Genomic DNA, 20,299 nt, shown 5'->3' with positions numbered 1-20,299 from the left:
AGCAACAGAGTTGCAGCTATTATAATCACCGGCTAAGTTAAATATTGAAAAATTGAATTTAAACATTTTCAAGTAAGGTGGAATATGCAGTTAAAGGACTAATTAGTTACAAAAGGAAAATTTTCAATAATTAATGCTGATGATTGAATGTTTTTTTAAATTGTTGAAAAAAGCTGGAATATAATTTATTCATGCTGTCTTCAATAGGGCTATAGGCTCAGAAACTATTAAGGAAAGCTCTGCTGTATAAAGCCCTTTTTTCTGGAAGACAAATGAAAGTGTGTGTCTAGGTACATTGAAGACCATGAATATGGTCCCAATACAATTTGTGGTGCTGTATGAAACAAATTTTATCTCTTGAATATTAATCTGCTGTTTAATATTGAGAATACTCCTCGTCCCTTCTAATTGTGGGAGCATATGCATAATTTTTGGATCCAAGGAAGATTTTCCTAATCACCTAGTTCATTGTTAGATAGGTGTTCCTTCACAGAATTGATAGATTAATATAACAATTTTTCTAAGAAAGTTCTATATTTTACAGAGAAAAAAGATTGCACCAAGGTCCAGTTCGAAGGGTTCAACAGTTCAGAGCTGATTAATTGTGTCAATACTACTAGCTGCATCCATCCAAAATGGATATGTGATGGCGCAAATGACTGCGGGGATAACTCTGATGAACAGAATTGCACCACAAGTAAGTTTTAGATTTACTGTACTATTTAGCATATTACAAATGAAATAATTCCTTGTTTCTATTTATATGGCCCTGGTAAGTACAAATAAAATATTAATTGGAGTGCACTCTGAAAAATTTAGAATATAAAGATGTGTTAAAATAATTTAAAAAATATATGTGAACTGTGGATAAGGTTAGTCACTGTGCATTTTTTTTTACTAGCTATGTGTCCCTACTTTATGATCTTAGTCATTGCAGTAACTTTTGTACCTTTTAGCCACTTCTTTGTACACTGATTGGTTAGTGAATGGCCTTTTACTTATTGCATAATATTACCCAATGTAGCTGCTGAGGGTAATTTGTTGTGGTGCATTGTGTATTGTGTATCAAATGTTATGAATATTGTTATACAAGATATACTTGGAATAGAAGTTTATAGCGATGAATTACACCTTTGAGTCATATTGCCTGTATTACTTGAAGTGAAAACCTCTTTGCCTGAAAAACACAAACAAAAGTTTTCTCTCTCTCTCTCTCTCTCTCTCTCTCTCTCTCTCTCTCTCTCTCTCTCTCTCTCTCTCTCCCTCTCTCTCTCTCTCTCTCTCTCTCTCTCTCTCTCTTATATCCCACCAAACTGGGTTGCTGGCCAGCACCTGATTTCCCTCTACTGGGGATGGAAGACCCTGTGCCTAGGAGGACACAAAGTTGGTGCTTCATATCATATATGTCATGACCAGAAAGTGGTTGATTTGCTTAATCATCACCTTTTCATTTTTGGTTTACTAATTTTAATATCTTAACTAGTATTTCCCACAATATTTTATGTTTCAATTCTATTTGATACAAATTTTGTATAAAATGATTTACAACATAAAACATGGATATTCTTTCCCACATCGGAGAACTGAAAAACCTTTAGCCTATTCTGTATTCAGCTATATTATCTTCTAAGCTTACATTGTTTTTTTTTTACATATCTATCTACCATGTCACTTCCCCCAATTTTGAGAGGTAGTTAACATAAAAAAGGACAAAAATTAATTTCTAGCATGCTCCCTTACCTCTCTCACATCTATCCTCCTGTCACCTAAGGGGCTTTCTTCACTCTATCCATCCACCGAAACTTTGGCTTTCCTCTTGTACTTCTCCCATCAACTCTTGCATTATTCACCGTCTTCATCAGATGACCATTTTCCATCCTCCCTACATGGCCAAACCACCTCAACACATTCATACCCACTCCAGTTACTAATTCATTTGTCACACCCGTTCTTACCCTTACTACTTTGTTCCTAACCTTCTCCAATCAAGATATACCAGCCATACTCCTCAGACACTTCATCTTGAACCCATTCAATTTCTGTCTATCCTATACTTTCATTCCCCACAACACGGACCCATACATCACAGTTGGTACAATCACTCATACAGAACCCCCTTTACATTCATCCATAACCCTTTATTCTTCACTGCCCCCAACACTTTACACCCTACATTCACTCTGATGTACATCTGCTTCCACTCCACCATTTGCAGCAACAGCAGAACCGACGCGCTTAAACTGATCTACTTCCTCAAGTAACTCTCCACTCAACATGACATTCAATCTAGCACTATTCTCCCTTCTCCTTCATTTCATAACCTTACTCTTACCTACATTAGCTCGCAATTTCCTTCTCTCACTCACCCTTCCAAACTCAGCCACTAATTGGCACAGCTTCCCCTCCAGTCTGCAACCAATACAGTATCATCTGCAAAAAACAACTGATTATTCACCTCCAACTTATGATCACTTTCATCTGTAAGTTTCAATCCTCGACCAAGCCATCGAGCATTCACCTCTCTTACAACTCCATCAACAAACAAATTGAACAACCATGGCGACATCACACATCCCTGTCTCAGCTCCAATCTTGCTGGAAACCACTCGCTCACTTCCTTTCCTATCCTAACACATGCTTTACTGCCTATGTATAAATGCTGCACTGCTTACAACAACCTGCAACCAATTCTGTATATTCTCATCACAATCCACATCACTTTCCTGTCAACTCTATCATAAGCTTTCTCCAGATCCATAAATACATCATACACGTCCTTACCTTTTGCTAAATATTTCTCACATCTGCCTAACTATAAAAATCAGGTCGATACATCTCCTACCACTTCTGAAACCTCCCTGCATTTATAAGATAGCATCATCTGTTTTATCCTCGATCATATTAATCAACACACTACCATACACTTTTCCAATCACACTCAACAAACTAATAACCCTAGAATTACAACACTTGTGCAAGTCTCCCTTACCCTTGTATTTGGGAACAAGACATGCACACACCAAGTCCACTGGCACCATTGACAACATTAACATATTAAACAATCTCGCCAACCATTGCAGTACAATCATGCCCTCATCCTTTAACATCTCAACCCTCACACCATCCATAGTAGGTGCTTTTCCTGCTCTCTTCACATCCGCTCTTGTAATCTCCCGTTTTCATCTCCCATCACTGGCACCTCAACTTTTGCAACAGCTGTTATATCTGCCTCTCAGTTATCCTCCATATTCAGCAACCTTTCAAAATATTCAGCCCACCTTTTCCTTGCCTCACCTTTTAACAACCTTCCATTTTCATCTTTCAATGTCTCTTCATTCCTCTATCCACCTTTCTTAACTTTCTTCACTTCTTTCCAAAAATTCTTATTATCTTCTTACAAACGACCCAACCTCTGACCCCACTTCCAGTCAGTCACCCTCTTTAGCTTAGCTACCTTACATTGTACTTCCACATTTTTATCTCTATATCTTTCATACTTCTCTATACTATTACTCTGCAGGCAGTCTTAAAGATGCCATGTTTTTCTCTTCCTCCTTCATCTTCACTCCTCCATTCCACTATTCGCTACCCTTCCTCATGCTACCTCCAATCCTCTTACCACACACATCATTTGCAAGCCCAACAAAATTTTCTTGTACTATCTTCCATTCTCCCTTGTTTTATGAAGAAATTTTTTTCCTCTACCTCTCTTATTTCTTAATGGAAAATTTTTAGTTTTTTTATAGCAATATCTTTAAACAGCATAAACTAAGAACATGAAACATGTTCCGCTATGATTTTCATTCCCTTTCTTTGTGATAAAAACATCATGGTATGAACCAGCGATCTGAAAAAAAGCTGTGACAGCTTTGATTTATTAATGAGCCAACTGACCTGGTTGCCAGTTAAGGGAAATATCATTAGTTATTTGACTTTGGTGCTTCATAATAAAAAATAAAAATTTGAGTTTAGTATAATGGAAAAAAATTTCATATCATGTGATGGTATAGTAATTCTAAAAAGCTTTCTTTAAAAAGAAAATGTTATGTTTTTCGTTACACATAAGGAAGTTACCGATTATAATAAATTCTACAGTATATAGATTGTTATTTCCTTATTTTTCTTTATTGAAATGATAATTTTTCTAATAGGAAATTGTTGAAGCAGACAATTATTATATAACAATAATCCAATTTCAAAATCTTTACCTTTTTTCATAGTAAGAGAGAGACTTTTCTTATAACTAATGCAAATTTATATTTTTAATCACACATTTTATATTACCTATCAATTATTACTTAAACATACTGTACCAGGTATTATGAACCTCTTTTAATGATTTTTATTATTAGAATTTCTATGCAAAGGGCTTATCACTGAATAGTTTACATGTGTTATCTATAAAGTTGTCATGTGTATTTGTTTGTTTTTCATTACTGCATTGTGCATGGAGGGAAACAGAATGAAGGCCGGATGCATATAACCCTTTTACCCCCAAAGGACGTACTGGTACTTTTCACAAAACTCATCCCCATGGACGTACCGGTACGCCCTTGCAAAAAACTGCTTTTAAAATTTTTTTTTTTTGCATATTTTTGATAATTTTTTGAGAAACTTCGGGCATTTTCCAAGAGAATGAAACCAACCTGACCTCTCTCTGATGAAAATTAAGGCTGTTATAGCAATTTAAAATAAATATACTGCAAAATGTGCTTGAAAAAAAAATAACCCCTGGGGGTTAAGGGTTGGAAATTTCCAAATAGCCTGGGGGTAAAAGGGTTGAGTTTGGGTGGTTTGAAAGCGTCTGGCAGAGTGCAGCAGTCCTAACAGCAATTACTCGAAACTTTATAGAAATATTATACGGATAACAAAAACCGAGAAGACAGAGGCCTGACAGTATGAGTGTTGTTGATGTGGTCTTTATGATATTTCATGTTTTTACTAGATATTTATGGTCTTACTACTGTACAAGGTTCTTATCCACATCTTGACTTCATATTCTTATAATCCTCTGATTTTCGGATCTTATTCACTGAGAAGACTATCAAGCTTAGTACCTCCAAATTTTCTTACTATACAGTTGAACCTCGCAATAACGAACTCATAGGGGAGAAGGGGTGTCTGGAACGACCAAAAATCTCATATTTGTGGCATAAAAAGACTGCAAATTATCAAGTCACCTGTATAGGCTTATAAGTTGGGTTTTGGTTATTTAAAGATGTCATTACAATTTTATTTTATATAATGTATACTTAGAAATTCAAAATAAATTAAATAAAACTGATTTTATATAGCACTGGATCATCTGTTCTCTACATACAATGCCCAAAAGGGGAACCATTTTGATTGTTTACATTTCATTACCAATCACAATAAACGAAGAAACGAGTGAACAAAACAAACACATTTACACATCCAAGTGATAACTATCGATACTTATAGTTTTTAGCAAGCTGTATGAAACTTCTGCAATTTATTATAATGTAGTTTGAATAAGTTTGGAAATTATATTAAGAAAACTTTTTATTTAAATATGCCCATGTCCTTGATAGTAGTAGCTTGAACCAGCTGATAAGGTTTACATGTTCTCAGCTGTGCTCTGATATGCAGTTTTCAAACTTATTCAAAACATCTTATAATAAATATTCCACAAATGGTTGATGCTGTATGTTATAGACTACCAGTGTACATACAGTTTACTAAAAGCTATGATTGTCATTAGTTATCAGTTGAATGTGTAAATGCATTTGTTAGTTTGTTATGTTTTCCTTTTTGGCATCATATGTAGGACAAACATTACATGGAAACAGCTTTATTTAGTTTTTTTTTAATATCTAAGACTACAGTAAGTAAAACAACAATTGTGATAACACCATCTTTATATATACTGTTAAGAATACCACTTGTTATCTATATGCTGGCATATCCTCAAATGAGAAGACCGGTGAAATTTAATCAAGACCCTTTGCGTCAATAGGCATAGGAGGAGGTGATGATAATGATAATGATGATATCTTTGATAGTGGTTGCTTGAAATCAGATAAAGGTAAGATCAGCTGCATGTGGATGTGTTTGGAGATGGGATCGCATAGAAAAAAGTTTATTTCATTGAAAGTATATAGAATTATTCCTTGAATAGGCTATCTATAATGAAGATATACCAATAATGAATATGGTGAAAATGGTTTTATTACTTTTATATTAATAGATATCGAGTTAATAAACATAATTATCTCAGAACTGTTTATTTCTTTTGGTCACCTTTGCATATTGAATGCTACTCTAGTTATTTGAATTTAGTATGGTATATCCAAAAGTTTACTCAATGTTGAGAATAGTAGAAAGGAAGATATAATTGCTGTTGCAGGTGTTGAGGTGCCAGGGATGGGAAATGAGAATGAGAGAGAGATTATAAGAGAGGAAGTGAGGAGAGCACTAGATGAAACAAGAGTAGGAAAATCACCTGGTATGGATGGTGTGAGGACTGAGGTGTTAAAGGAAGGGGGTGTGACTGTACTTAAATGGTTGATGAGATTCTTTTATATGTGTTTTAGGTTGTCAATGTTACCAGTAGACCGGGTGTGTGCGTGTATTGTACCACTATATAAAGGTAAGGGAGATGTGCATGAGTGTTGTAATTCAAGGGGTATCAGTTTGCTGAGTGTGGTTGGAAAAGTGTATGGTAAAGTACTAATTAATAGGATTAAGGATAAAACAGAGATTGCAATCTTATTAGCACAGGGTGGTTTTAGAAAAGGTAGGGGATGTATGAATCAGATTTTTACAGTTAGATATGCAAGAAATATTTAGCAAAAGACAAGGAGGTGTATGCTCCACTTATAGATCTGGAGAAAGCATATGATAGAGTTGATAGGGAAGCGATGTGGAATGTGATGAGGTTATACGGAATTGGTGGAAGGTTGTTGCAAGCAGTGAAGAGTTTCTACATATACAGTAAAGCATGTGTTACGATAGGAAATGGAGTTAGCGAGTGGTTACCAGTAGTAGGAGTGGGGCTGAGACAGGGATGTGTGATGTCGCCATGGTTGTTCAGTTTGTTTGTTGATAGAGTGGTGAGATAGGTGAATGCTCGAGTGCTTGGACGAGGATTGAAACTTGCAGATGAGAGTGATCATCAGTGGGAGGTGAATAATCAGTTGTTGTTTGCAGATGATACTGTATTGGTTGTAGACTGGAGGGGAAGCTGTGTCAATTAGTGGCTGAGTTTGGAATGGTGTTTGAAAGAAGGAAATTGCGAGTAATGTGGGTAAGAGTAAGGTTATGAGATGAAGGAGAAGGGAGGGTAGTTGAGATTGAATGTCTATGTTGAATGGAGAGTTACTTGAAGTAGATCAGTTCAAGTACTTGGGATCTGTTGTTGCAGCAAATGGTGGAGTGGAAGCAGATGTACGTCAGAGAGTGAGTGAAGGATGCAGTGTTGGGGTAGTGGAGGGAGGTGTAAATAATAGAGGGTTAATCATGAATGTAAAGAGAGTTCTGTATGAGAAAGTGATTGTACCAACAGTGATGTATGTTCAGAGTTGTGGGGAATGAAAGTGATGGAGAGACAGAAATTGAATGTGTTTGAGATGAAGTATCTGAGAAGTATGGCTGGTATATCTCGATAAGATAGGGTTAGGAACGAAGTAGTTAGGGTGAGAATGGGTGTAAGAAATGAGTTAGCAGCTAGAGTGGATATGAATGTGTTGAGGTGGTTTGGCCATGTTGAGAGAATGGAAAGTGGCTGTCTGCTAAAGATGGTGATGAATGCAAGAGTTGATGGGAAAAGTACAGGAGGAAGGCCAAGGTTTGGGTGGATGGATGGAGTGAAGAAAGGTCTGGGTGATAGGAGGATAGAAGTCTGAAAGGCAAAAGAGCATGCTGGAAATAGGAATGAATGGCAAGCGATTGTGACCCAGTTCCGGTAGGCCTTGCTGCTTCCTCCGGTCACCTTGGTGACCACCGAGGTAGCATCAGTAGGGGATTAAGCGTAGGAACATAATTTTATTCGTGGTGGATAACGAGCGAGGGTTCGCTGTGGGACCCTAGCAGTACCAGCCAAACTTGGTTGAATGCCTTGTCAGGCTTGAAGGAGCGGAGAGAGGAAAGGTTCCCTTTTGTTCTTTCGTTTGATGTCGGCTACCCCCTAAAATTGAGGGAAGTTCCATGGTAAATAGATAGATTTCCTAAGTCTGTAGTAACAGTGTTCGTTACTGTGAGGTTCTACTGTAGTAATGTTGTCTCGCCAAAATAGCTACACAGGTATGTGTAAACTGATGGGTTTAGGATTTTTAGAAATATGATTATTTTTTAATGCAACTCATCAGTTTACATATTATAAAGCACTCACCTCCCTACCCTGTACTTTCTGCTGAAAGTTTAGACAAGAAAGGGGAATTACTCAACTACTGATGTTACCATCAGGAATTCTGGCTAGATGGATGCTTGGTAAGGCTATGGTTGTGGTTCATATTCTTCTTTTTTGTGTGTCAGGAGCTTCTGGCTACATTATGGATTTATATTTTTTTTAAATTATTTACGAAAATATTATCTTGTCTTTTAAAGATTTAATTTGGGATTTTTCTTTAATGCAAGTTTAGAAACATGCAACTGCCTCCTTGAAAAATAAATGAAACAACCAAATTAGTTAATTATAGACACACGTGTCTTATAGAGATGTAAAAAAATGTACGTTACCGGCAATACTTCTTAGAATACAACAAAAAGGTTGGTATTAAAGTGACCTGTTTGCATAGTAAATGTGATGGAAAAAAGATATGGTGAAAATTTTATTTCTTTCATCCCATTATTCTTGTATCTCATACTGTGCGGTATGATGGTGCTGTTTGAAAGTTTTAAATTTTGATCCCCCCATTCATATTTGCCATATATTTTTAAAGCATTTAAGAACAATAATTTAATTGTTTGCAGAAAGTATAAATTAATCAACTTGCATAAATTAAAGGTAAGTCATAGTAACCATCATTTAAAAAAAAATTGCTGACTCATGTATGCTAATTGAATTTCTGTAGTGCTCTTTCATTGTCAATATTAATACATTACTGTATTTTCTTACATCATTCATAAGTGTATATTTTTTCTGCTTCCCCTCATGTCTGATCTCTCTTCTGCTGGCATTGGACTGATCATGTTCATTCACTCTTCGCCATAAATTTTACAACTACACATTGGACTACTGTACTATGGGGTGGCACACCATTGCTCTCTCATTTACTATTGTTCTGTTGGTGGCGTATATTTTCATTCTTATCTTGCATCCCTTTCTTTAATGCATGGTAACTTTATATTCTTGAATTTTGCATGCTGGTATCTTTTACCTCTATTGGTTTTCATATTTTTCATATGTAATGATTGGCTTGGAATCATAAGGCAATAATGGCACATGTCCTGAGGGAATGTTTCCTTGTGATTCAAATCGATGTTTGCCAGATATTTGGCGATGTGACTGGGAAGTGGATTGTACTGATAGGTCAGATGAGCTTGACTGCAGTAAGTTAATATGGTCATGAATGATTTTTCTGATTACAGTACAGTATTATGCTTTTTTGGGGGTTAGGCTGCTGTGTGGGGCCCCAAGGACCTTTCTGTAAAGGGTTGAACAAGGAATCTGATATGATATGATATACCAAAGAAATATTAGTTTTCCTATCCCAGGGTCTGTACATTAATGTGCAAATGATGGTGAATGAGAGAGATGCAAGGGTTCAGGTTCTGTTGAACCCATCACAGCCCCTCCAATGCTGATTTGTCTGATAATTGATGATACGTCACCCACTGGGAACCATTCCTAATGCTGAAGTAATCCTTACCCAGGCTTTTCTTTATGTCCAGAAAGCATTTTTTCTTTAGTCATTGTACAAGAAGGATGTCTTATTCCCACTTCTAATTGACAATTTTTGAGATTTTTACATAAACTCCTCAGCTAAGTGCTGTTAATTAAGTTTTGAACTGATTATTTACTCATTTATAGCATTAAGTGATAGCGTTTATACAGATACCAATATTCTGTTGCTCTTTGTTTAGGTAATGAATATTCAGTCCAATATTTTGCATCCATTGACTGGCCCCCATTTAGCTTATCATTGGTTATGATAGATTATTGTTATTATTTGGTATGTTACACGATATAAGTTTAGATTCAATTTCATACAAATTATACAACATAGCCTAAGTCAGGAGATTTTTGGTAAAAGACTTAAGCTTAGTCTAGATCAGATGGGCCAATTCATTGTAAATATATGAAGTAAGGACAGCTTTATAGGAAAATGAGTTTCAGCAATAGTCATATAGTTACCTAAGAAAGGGATTTTGACGAAGGAAAAATCTATTTCTGGGCGAGAGACCCGTGTTGCCCAGTGAAATCGTACCAGAGAATGGGGACCCAATATGGCTAACTACCTGAAGAGAGAATAACACAAAATAACAGAGCTGATGAGTTTAATATAAAAAAAGAAGGATGTGGAAACCCGTAAAATTAGATCAACATGTATATGACAGTGATAAAAAGACATGGGAAACAATCAATAATGAAACCCGTAGGTAAAAGGCAACAGATATGAATAGTGGGAATCCAGCTTGGTAATCAAAAATGCAAAATAAAATCAGCTCGGGGATTAAGAACAAGTGTAACGAAAACAATTCGTGAAATTGAACAATTGAATAATAAAATAATACACCATAAGGGTGTCTAGTAACAAAACAGGTAGGAACAACAGGTAAGCCAGGCAGGAGGGAAAGAGGACAGAGCAAGACGTTGTGATTAGGACTCAGTACCTTCAGGAGGAACTCTATTCCCTGCAGCTACTGTGGCAAATCTAAGAGCTTCTAAAGGTTTTAGGTAGTGGCGCTTGAAAACTTTAGGGGACTTCCAACCCGTATATTTTGAGAGCTCATCAAATTTCATATGGTGGAAAAAATTAATTGAGGTAGCCACAGCTCTAATATTAATCATGGGCATGTGGGAATGATGCAGGATTAGTTTGTTTAATGAAATAAAGAATTTGTCTTATTCCCTTAAGGGTAATAGTTCCTCCGTGTTCTCTAATAAATAAGGGCCCTGTGGTTGTAGTGGAAGTTCTACCTAAGTAGGCTTTCAGGATGGTAACTGGACACAGGGATGGATCCCGAGGGAGTGGAACAATCTTCCAGGGAGACCACCTGTTTTGGGGGTTCTTCATTTTTAGCCAGGAAAACTTTGTTAGGAGAGAGAAGAACCTCACCTGAAGAGAGAAACTCTATATGACCAGGGTCACTAGATAAGGCTGACAATTCTGAGATTCTGGAGCTCGAGGCAAGGCTCAAAAGAAAAAGTGACTTTCTTAATAATGCCCTATAGTTACAGGATCCAATTTGGGTGTCAGAGGCTAGCTTAAGAACAACGTTCAAAAACCAGGAAACTGCGCTAGGGCGAGTTGAAGGTTTTAGCCTGGCACAAGCTCTCGGAATGGATGAGAAATATGAATCCGTTAGATCAATGTCAAAACCAATATGGAAGATCTTTTTCAAGTCTGACTTGATTGTAGTAATGGTATTGGCTGCCAGGCCAGATTCGAAGAGAGTTCTGAAGAATGTCAAAGTTAGGTTCAGCGTCATTGTCTCAACTTGCGAATCTTTCAAGAATTCATCTAATTTCTTGACAGCTGAGTCATATTGACGGAGAGTAGAGTCCCTTTTGTCAGATTCCAGGCAAATAGTATTCAAAGGATCGATGTTTGCACCACGTTGGGCTACGAACTTCATGAACTCCATAAAGTTAGGGCATTCAGAATCCTTGAGGAAGCGAACACATTGCGAGTTTGCACTGTCTTTGTTATCACCGGATTGGGAATCCGCTGGGGGCGGAGACCTAGTTCTAGCAACAAGGGGAACCAAGTGCTCTTGGGCCAGTTGGGGGCTACGAGAGCCACTCGATCTCTGACGGATCTGAGTTTGTGCAGAACTTTCAGCAGGAGATTCACCGGAGGAAACAGATAAATCGTCCTCCAGGTATTCCAATCTATAATCATAGGGTCCGTGGCATAAGCCTGAGGGTCCAGGTGACAGGTGCCACTTGTGCATTGCCGCCATGGGGAAACACTTCAACATGATGTGGTTTATTTGGGCTGAGCAGGAGCCCTCTCTGTTGAGGCAGTGTACTATGACTGCACTGTCAAGAACCAGTCTGATATGGAGATTCCTGGCTGGATTGAGACGTTTTAAAGTGAGGAAGACTGCCATGGCCTCTAGGACATTGACATGTATTTGTTGGAAGACCGGTGACCATAACCCTTGGACTTTCTTGTGTTGTAAAGGAACCGACTTGGAAAGATTCTTGATCTTCGTCCAAGTCTGCAGACTTTTTCTCAGAGTTGGGGAAAGGCGAGCACGTCTGTCTCGGCGTATTGCGGTTGCTCTGGAGCGCCACACTCTGTTTATGTCCCTGAGTTTGGACCTCAGGGCGATGTCTGTCACGGAGGCGAAATGTAAAGAACCTAGGATCCACTCTCGGCTTCTTCAGAAGGTCAACTTTCCCCTGAGAAGTTGTTTTGTATGCCTCCCTATCACCTTCCTTTTGGCTTTGGGGAGGCACAGCGTATGGGAGCACAGGTCCCCTTGTAGTCCCAGCCATTGAAACTTGGTCTCCGGGACCAGGCGGGATTTCCCGAGGTTGACTTGGGATCCCAGTTGCCGAAGGAAGGTGAGGACTTTGTCATTGCTACGCGGGAAATCTGGGCATTGTCTGACCAGACTAGCCAATCGTCTAGAGAGGCCACTACCTGTATCCCCTGAGTCCGAAGCTCTTGAATTACTGTCTTTGCTAATTTGGTGAAGATTCTGGGTGGTATGTTGAGCCCCAATAGCATCACTTTGAATGCATGGGCTTGTTTGCCTAGCTTGAAGCCCAGAAAGGACGAAAATGCCTTGCTATAGGAACGTGATAGTAGGCATCTGTAAGATCGATGGAGGTGGTGACGGCCCCACGGGGAAGTAAGGTCCACACCTGCGAGACGGTAAGCATATGGAATTTGTGGCAACGAATGAAGGAATTTAAATGAGACAGGTCCCGGATTACTCTCCGTTTGTCTGAGCCTTTCTTTGGCACGCTGAACAAGCGTCCGTGAAATCTTAAGCGACATATACTTTGGATTGCATTCTTTAGTAGCAGATCTTTTGTGAAGGAACGCAGTTCTTCCGTGGACTGAGACCGGTTTAACCACTTGCAGAGGTTGCCTGAATTGGGAAGATTGGAAGGGCCTCAATCTCTTCCTACCTCGAATTGGGGTACAGTACTAGTAGGCTCATATCTCCTCTTTGAAACCAGGCCCCACCTAACCTTGAGGTTTTGGTTGGCTCTAGCTGCCTCGCTAAGGACCGAGTTAACTAAGTCCCCTGGGAAAAGATCCGGGCCCCAAACTGGAGCTATGATGAGCCTATTAGGTTCGTCCCTAATCGTGGCTTCGGATAGAACGTGTCGTCGACAATGGGTCCTGGAATTTGCAAAATCATAGGCGTCAGCCATAAAGTTTTGCAAAAGTGACTTAGTGAGGACCTTAAGGAGGTCCTCCTCGTTGTAAGTGGCGACAGTCAATTCCGAAAGGGCAACTGAATTAAGGGATCTGCTGAATCTACACCTCGATTCATATTCCAATTTAATGAGAGACTCCGGGAAGTTGGGAAGCCGTTCGCTGAACTGCGTCGAGGCACAGTCCGGGCTCAACTTACCTACCGAGAAGGTAGCTGGGGCGTTCCGCCAACATTCATTGTCTCCCGGAAAGAGAAGGGAGGGTAAGTCGGTCTCCCTGAGGTGAGGTAAAGGCTTCTCTTCCTTGATAGGCTGAAAGACCGTCTCTATGACCTTGGTCGCACATGGGGTAGGGGTCTGGTCGTCGGCCACAAACATAGTATATGAACTTTTGTAGGCCGTAATCATAGTGTTCAAGCAATCCCACTCATTGAACACGCCGACCAAGACAGAGTGAGCCTGTTCTTTAGGAAATTTAACAGTTTCCTCTGGGCCCTTATCCAATCGAATCAGAGCCTCTTCCTTGAGGCGAGCGTAGCCGGGGAAGGGGAATTCAAGACCCGGCGGGTAGAATTCATAATCCGCAAGAGGCCGGGTACCGAAATCTTCGATTGACAACATACCCTCCGAGAAGGGGGCATGCACTGCCAACCTCCAAGGGTTATTCTTATTGAAAGGGGGAAGCTTGGAGGCGTCGGGGATGGGGTATTGCTGCTGTGGCGGTGGCAGCCCTGAGCGCATGAGTCCCTTAACTAGGCTCTCCATAGAAGCTATTCTCTCTTGTGATTGTCGCGTATGAGACGATAGTATCGACTCAAAACGAGATAACATCATCTCGGAAAAATCCACCGGCCAGATGATTCCGCCGGGGGGGAAACAGGTGCCGGAACAGAGACTACTCCGTGAGAGGTTGAAGGCGCAGCAATTGGGTCTTGAGAGACTCTGGTGGAGGAAGATTTAGCCTTCGAAGCTGATGATTTCGAAGACCTGTGTTCCTTGGAAGACTTGTGGGTCGTATATAAATTCTTACGATGAGCCTTCACCTTGGGGATAACAGGCCGGGGATTGAGACCAGTCCCGGTTGTCCCCGGAAAACCTCGAAAAGAAGAGTGTTCTGAAAGAGAAGAGAAAGCCGGGCTAGGGATAGGAATCTTAGCCCGGGAACCACTTGACTCACCTACGTCCCTACCTGCGTCGGGATCGTCAAGAGCCATGGATTCCACATCGAGGTTGAGGGTAGAGACGTCTTCAGTTAGGGTGCCGCCCGTCTCTTCTTGGTCCGGGGCCAGAAGAAGGGATTCGAACCTCTCGATGAAAGGATCCGCCAATTCTTCGGGGACCGCAGGTGAAGTTTTAGCATGGGGTAGAGACGGGAACACCATTCCTCAGAGAGGATATAAGGCTGTGTGGCCTTCACGTTGCGGGCGAACCCGTCAATCCAGATCTTGAGGGTAGCCCGAGCTGTATCATTCTCAAGTTGGGAGCACTGAAAGAGAACAGACTATTAGCGAGGGATATTTGTGCCAAAGAAAAGTGAAGAAGTCCAAGGACTTCGTAGACACTAAGTGAAAGGCATGCGGGAAGTCCAGAGGACTAGTGGCCTTAATATTAATATTTAAAATTAATGGTAACTCCCTACAAGTCTGTATCAATGAAAATGTACTCAACGAGTCAGATGTTAGAGTGGAGGTCATTGTGTAGCAGACTACACAAGCGTCTGGATGCCATACAGTTAAGTCATCCACTTGGACAGAACAGTGGGCGTGTGAATGACACATGTCATGGCCGCAGGGTTGGTAGATGACAGCGGCACATGCCGTCAATGCACAGCATACAGTCTGTAAAATAAAAGATACATGAGTATCTTAAAGAAGAGCAAATTAGGGGCCCGGAGGCCCCGGTGCTTAAAATATATATATATATATCTCTATCATGATAAAAATGTTTTATATATATTCATCAGAAATCCTGAATGAAAGCAAATAGGGGCTCGGGGCCCCGGATTCTTAAATTATAGCAATATCATGCTAAAAAATTTACATATCAATATCATGATAAAAATGTATATATATATATATATATATATATATATATATATATATATATATATATATATATATATATATATATATATATATATATATATAAATTAGGAGTCCTGAATGAAAGGGAAAAATGTTTTATATATATTCATCAGGAATCCTAATGATAAAAATGTTTTGTATATATATACATCAGGAGTCCTGAATGAAAGCAAATAGGGGCTCGGGGGCCCCAGGTTCTTGAATGATATCAAGATCATGATAAAGATTTATCTATCAATATCATGATAAAAATGTTTTCTATATATACATTAGGAATCCTGAAGGAAAGCAAATAGGGGCTCGGGGGCCTCGGGTGCTTAAGTGATATCAATATCATGATAGAAGATTTATATATCAATATCATGATAACAATGTTTTATATATGTACAGTCTTTTATATATAGCCATAAAGTATCTTGAATGTAAGCTTAAGTATCAATACCAAAATAATGATATAAATCTTTTATATATAGCCACAAAGTATATTGAATGTAAGCAAATTGGGACCGTGTGGTCCGGATTGCTTAAATATCAATACCAAAATAATGATATAAATCTTTTATATATAGCCACAAAGTATATTGAATGTAAGCAAATCGTCAATACCAAAATAACTATTTTGATTGTAAAAGGAATTGAAATCAAGCCAGACCGTAACCGTGATCATATCAAAAGAGGGAAGGGAAGGTCGAGAACAAGGATCGTATATATAAAATATATATGTGACTAATATAAAGTTAATCCAAGTAAGAAAGAGTAACGTTGGCTCCGAGGCGCAACTAAACAACTCGACCGGATGGTAATGTATAAAAGCTACTTCCGGGGATCCCGTAATGAAATCTTAATATATATATATATCTATATAAGGTCCGTGAGGTGCGTGACACTAGAGGGGGAAAGGGATCTTTAACGGGTCCGTGACGTGCGGGACCGGGGGAGTAGCGCGTACAAAACTTAATAAATAATAAACATAACAAGGTACCAAGGGACTAGCCGAAAACTTCCCGCCGAACGTTGGCCAAACGAGCGACGGAAAGAAAACGACTACGACCGGTTAGAGTAGTAGAAAGAGTAAGTAATGTACGTGAATGTATAATAATAGTATGCCTCACAGAACAACGGGAACCGCCCGTGCAAAGCGGATGCCCCCGGGAGGGGTACATCGCGCTATAAAGTGACTCAAATTCGATCGGGGAGAGAGAGGGAAGGAACCCTGGGGTGGGGTAAAGGCGGGAGGAGGCTAGGAGTGGGGCGATAGCAGGTATACCAACCTGCCAGACCCACGATTGATATGATCACTCGGAAGGACTAATAACACTATAATAAACATAACGTAGGGTAAAATAAGGTAGGAAGGCATGCTGGATGATAATAATAATAACATAGTTAAACATCAATCGTAAAACAAACGAGGGAGCGAACACGAGACAGGAGAAATCAAGCCTGACGGCGCTGGGAGTAGGCAGGGCTACCAACATAACATAGGGCCACTGGGAGTAGGCAGGGCTACCAACATAACATAGGGTCAGTGAAGTTCTAACAAAATGAAAACTAATATGTAATATCTGACTCATGAAAGCCCCTCGAGCTAATGCAAGCAAACGAATGACGTTAAAAAGGATTAGCAAGTCCGTGTCGTGCGAACGTAAGTAATCCAAGTAATAAAATGTGGAATAGAACGCCGAAGGCGATCAGGCATGCCAACCTACCGAAAATACGCACACGTATATGTAATTACTGTTATCATAAAAACCAGGCAATAAGCATTAAAACGGTGTGTGAACCGTGGATATCCGTAAGGTTCATAACGAGAAACAATCAGTATGGAGGACTTATTGAAAATCGTTAAGAACGAACGATAGAGAGAGAGTGAGAGAGAGAAAGGAGCCGAGCCCATCTGAGAGACTTACGAAAGGTCGTGAATAATAAAGCTGAATAATATAAACAAAAAGGGGCAAGGCCCCCTCCAAAATCTCAAAACTCATAGATCTGGTACTTAACTTAGATGGAGGGACGGGACAGTGGAGTCCGACATCTTGAGGTAAATCCAGAAAAAAAAAACCCGGTAAATACACACACAAGGTAAAAAACGGCTATCAAATTGGGTGCTAAAAAGGAGTGACGTCACTGGCGTGGGATTGTTAGTAGTAGTGGGGCGTTGAACGGCACCTCGCTGGTCGGGGATTTTGACAGGAGATATCTAAATGGTGCGAGGCCTCTGGTTGTGATTTATCACGCCCCAGTATTATATATCGACACCTTTTATAGGTGAGCGAGCTGGGTTCAACCTGGCATCCCTATGCAATTTTTTCTCTGGTAATATATAGCAGTCATATACCTTAGAAATGGTGCTAGAGGAGCATTTCACTGGGCGACACGGGTCGGAGCCCAGAAATACATATTAAATCATGATGGTTCAGTTATATGTGCTACGTATATATTATGTATATACATCTACATATTTGTACATACAGTATATATATATATATATATATATATATATATATATATATATATATATATATATATATATATATATATATATATATATATATATATAAACATTTATACATATATTATATATACAATATATATAATTTGTGTATGTGTGAATAGAAAAGGCCACCTTTGGAGACTGAACCTTACAATATACAAGGTCAGGACCCTGTCTAGGGAAGATCTTACTGTGTTACTATAAAAGCTGAAATAAATGAATTGGAATATAGTAGGGTGTAGTGAATTTAGGAGAATTGGAGAATCTTATGTAAAGTTATAATTTTTGCTCCAGAGAACATGAAAGGAACAAAGAAAATGGAGTAGGTTTTCTTATTAATAAAGATCCTTCTGGTAACATAAGAATTTCAAAGTACTTGTATCAGTAATAGAATTGCAGGATTGATATTCAAACTAAATAAAAGGTATACAATGAAGATAATTCAAATTTATGCACCAACAACATCCAATATAGAGGATGAAAGAGAAACTTTTTGTGAAGATCTGGAGACTTGAAAAAAAAAACATGACTCTCCTTGCATTTGTTTTTGGTGATTTCTATGTAAAGTAGGTCAAAAGAAGAGAGACCCAGATGTAGGCAAAATTGAAGTAGGCACAAGAAATAACAGAGGTGACAGGCTTGAAGAATTTCTGAAAAAAAAAAATCTAGAAAACATGAACACCTTTATTTTTATAAAATGAACAGGAAATGGACCTAGAGAAGTCCAAATGTAGAAAAAAGAATGAAATAGATTTTATTCTCAGTGATAAGGTTAATTTAGTCAAAGATTTAACTGTGTTAAACAAGTTAAAGTCAAGCAACCATAGACTTGTGAGAAGTAAAATTTGTGTAGATCTAAGAAAGAAAAAAAGTAAATAAACACCCTTGTAATAAGAGATAAAACAAAATATGTACTCCTAGCTAGATGACAAAATGCAAGCAAATAAAAAAAATGAGTAGCTTGTCCAGGCCACCAGCCACCCATAGGGATACTGCTGCTAGAGAGTTATTGGTTTCTTTGACTGGCCAGACAGTACTAAATTGGATCTCTCTCTCTAGTTAAGGCTCATATTGACTTTGCCGACACATACACCAAATAGTCTGGCCTATTCTTTCCAAATTCTCCTCTGTCCTTGTACACTTGACAACACTGAGATTACCAAACAATTTGTCTTTGCTCAAGGGGTTAACCATTGCAATGTAATTATTCAGTGGCTACTTTCCTCTTGGTAAGGGTACGAGGGACTTTAGGTATGGTAGGCACCTCTTCTTGGAGAAGATGTCAAAAATCAAATAATTGTTCTCAAGCTTTTGGTAGTGCCATGGCCTCTCATTTTCTTGGATTAGAATTCTCTTGCTTGAGGGTATCTTATTTCTCTTCCTCTTGCATTTTTAAAGTTTTTTAGTTTATACAGTATATAAAATCTGATTTAAGGTTGATATCGTTCTTAAAATATTCTACAGTATATGATTGTTCAATACTTTTCTTGTAATTTATTTATTTTCTTGTTTCCTTTCTCACTGGGCTATTTTTCTGTGTTGGAGTCCTTGAGCTTATAGCATCATGCTTTTCCAACTAGGGTTATAGCCTAGCTTGTGATAATGATAATACTAATGAGAACCAAATTTGTATTGGAATCTGCACAAGAGATAGGTGAAAATGTTTCTAAACAAGACCAAGGAAAACTACCAGAAAAGACCAACAACCTAATAAAGAAACATTGGAAATGGGGGTGAAATCCAAGTGAATGAAATATTATTAGTAGAACTATCCAAAATGATAAATGAACTAAAATCTTATGACAGTCATAAACACAATCAGACCAAAATTGAGGAAACACTAAAGAAAGGAAGAAGCATCAAGTTAATGAAAAGAAAACTTTGAACAGAGTGCTAACATATATATGCTTTAATGGATGAAAATGTACATATCAACAAAAGTGATGGAGTGATAAAAATGCAGAGGATTTCTATATAATGTTATACAATGGTGATATAAGAAATAACTTTGCCTATAGAAATAATGAAACACCTGAGGATGTACCGAAAGTAATGGCAGAAATAAAGATAGCATTTAAAGGCAAGAAAAGAAGCAAATCAGATGGCCTAACAAATTGTTTATCAATAGATGGAGGATATTCTACTGTAGTAAATCTTGCTGAACTTGACAGAAAATGTTTGCAAGAGTGCTCTGTACCT

The 20,299-nt window shown here is 38.7% G+C and overlaps 1 protein-coding gene across 4 annotated transcripts in view; it reads left to right on the top strand.

Annotated features, from left to right (window-relative positions):
* The window catches only part of LRP1 (LDL receptor protein 1), a 1,015,507-nt gene that overhangs the window by 467,175 nt on the left and 528,033 nt on the right, over positions 1–20,299 (top strand). For 3 of the 4 annotated variants that reach the window (XM_068367026.1, XM_068367028.1, XM_068367029.1), the window contains 2 exons: positions 545–697; positions 9,391–9,510. In XM_068367026.1, the coding sequence (XP_068223127.1) occupies positions 545–697; positions 9,391–9,510 (273 nt within the window). The remainder of the gene's footprint in view (positions 1–544; positions 698–9,390; positions 9,511–20,299) is intronic. The other variant, XM_068367027.1, reaches the window with a different exon arrangement.

The sequence above is a fragment of the Palaemon carinicauda genome, chromosome 44, assembly GCF_036898095.1.
Source record: "Palaemon carinicauda isolate YSFRI2023 chromosome 44, ASM3689809v2, whole genome shotgun sequence".
NCBI classification, from domain to species: Eukaryota; Metazoa; Arthropoda; class Malacostraca; order Decapoda; family Palaemonidae; genus Palaemon; species Palaemon carinicauda.
This window is presented reverse-complemented; position numbering and strand designations above follow the sequence as displayed.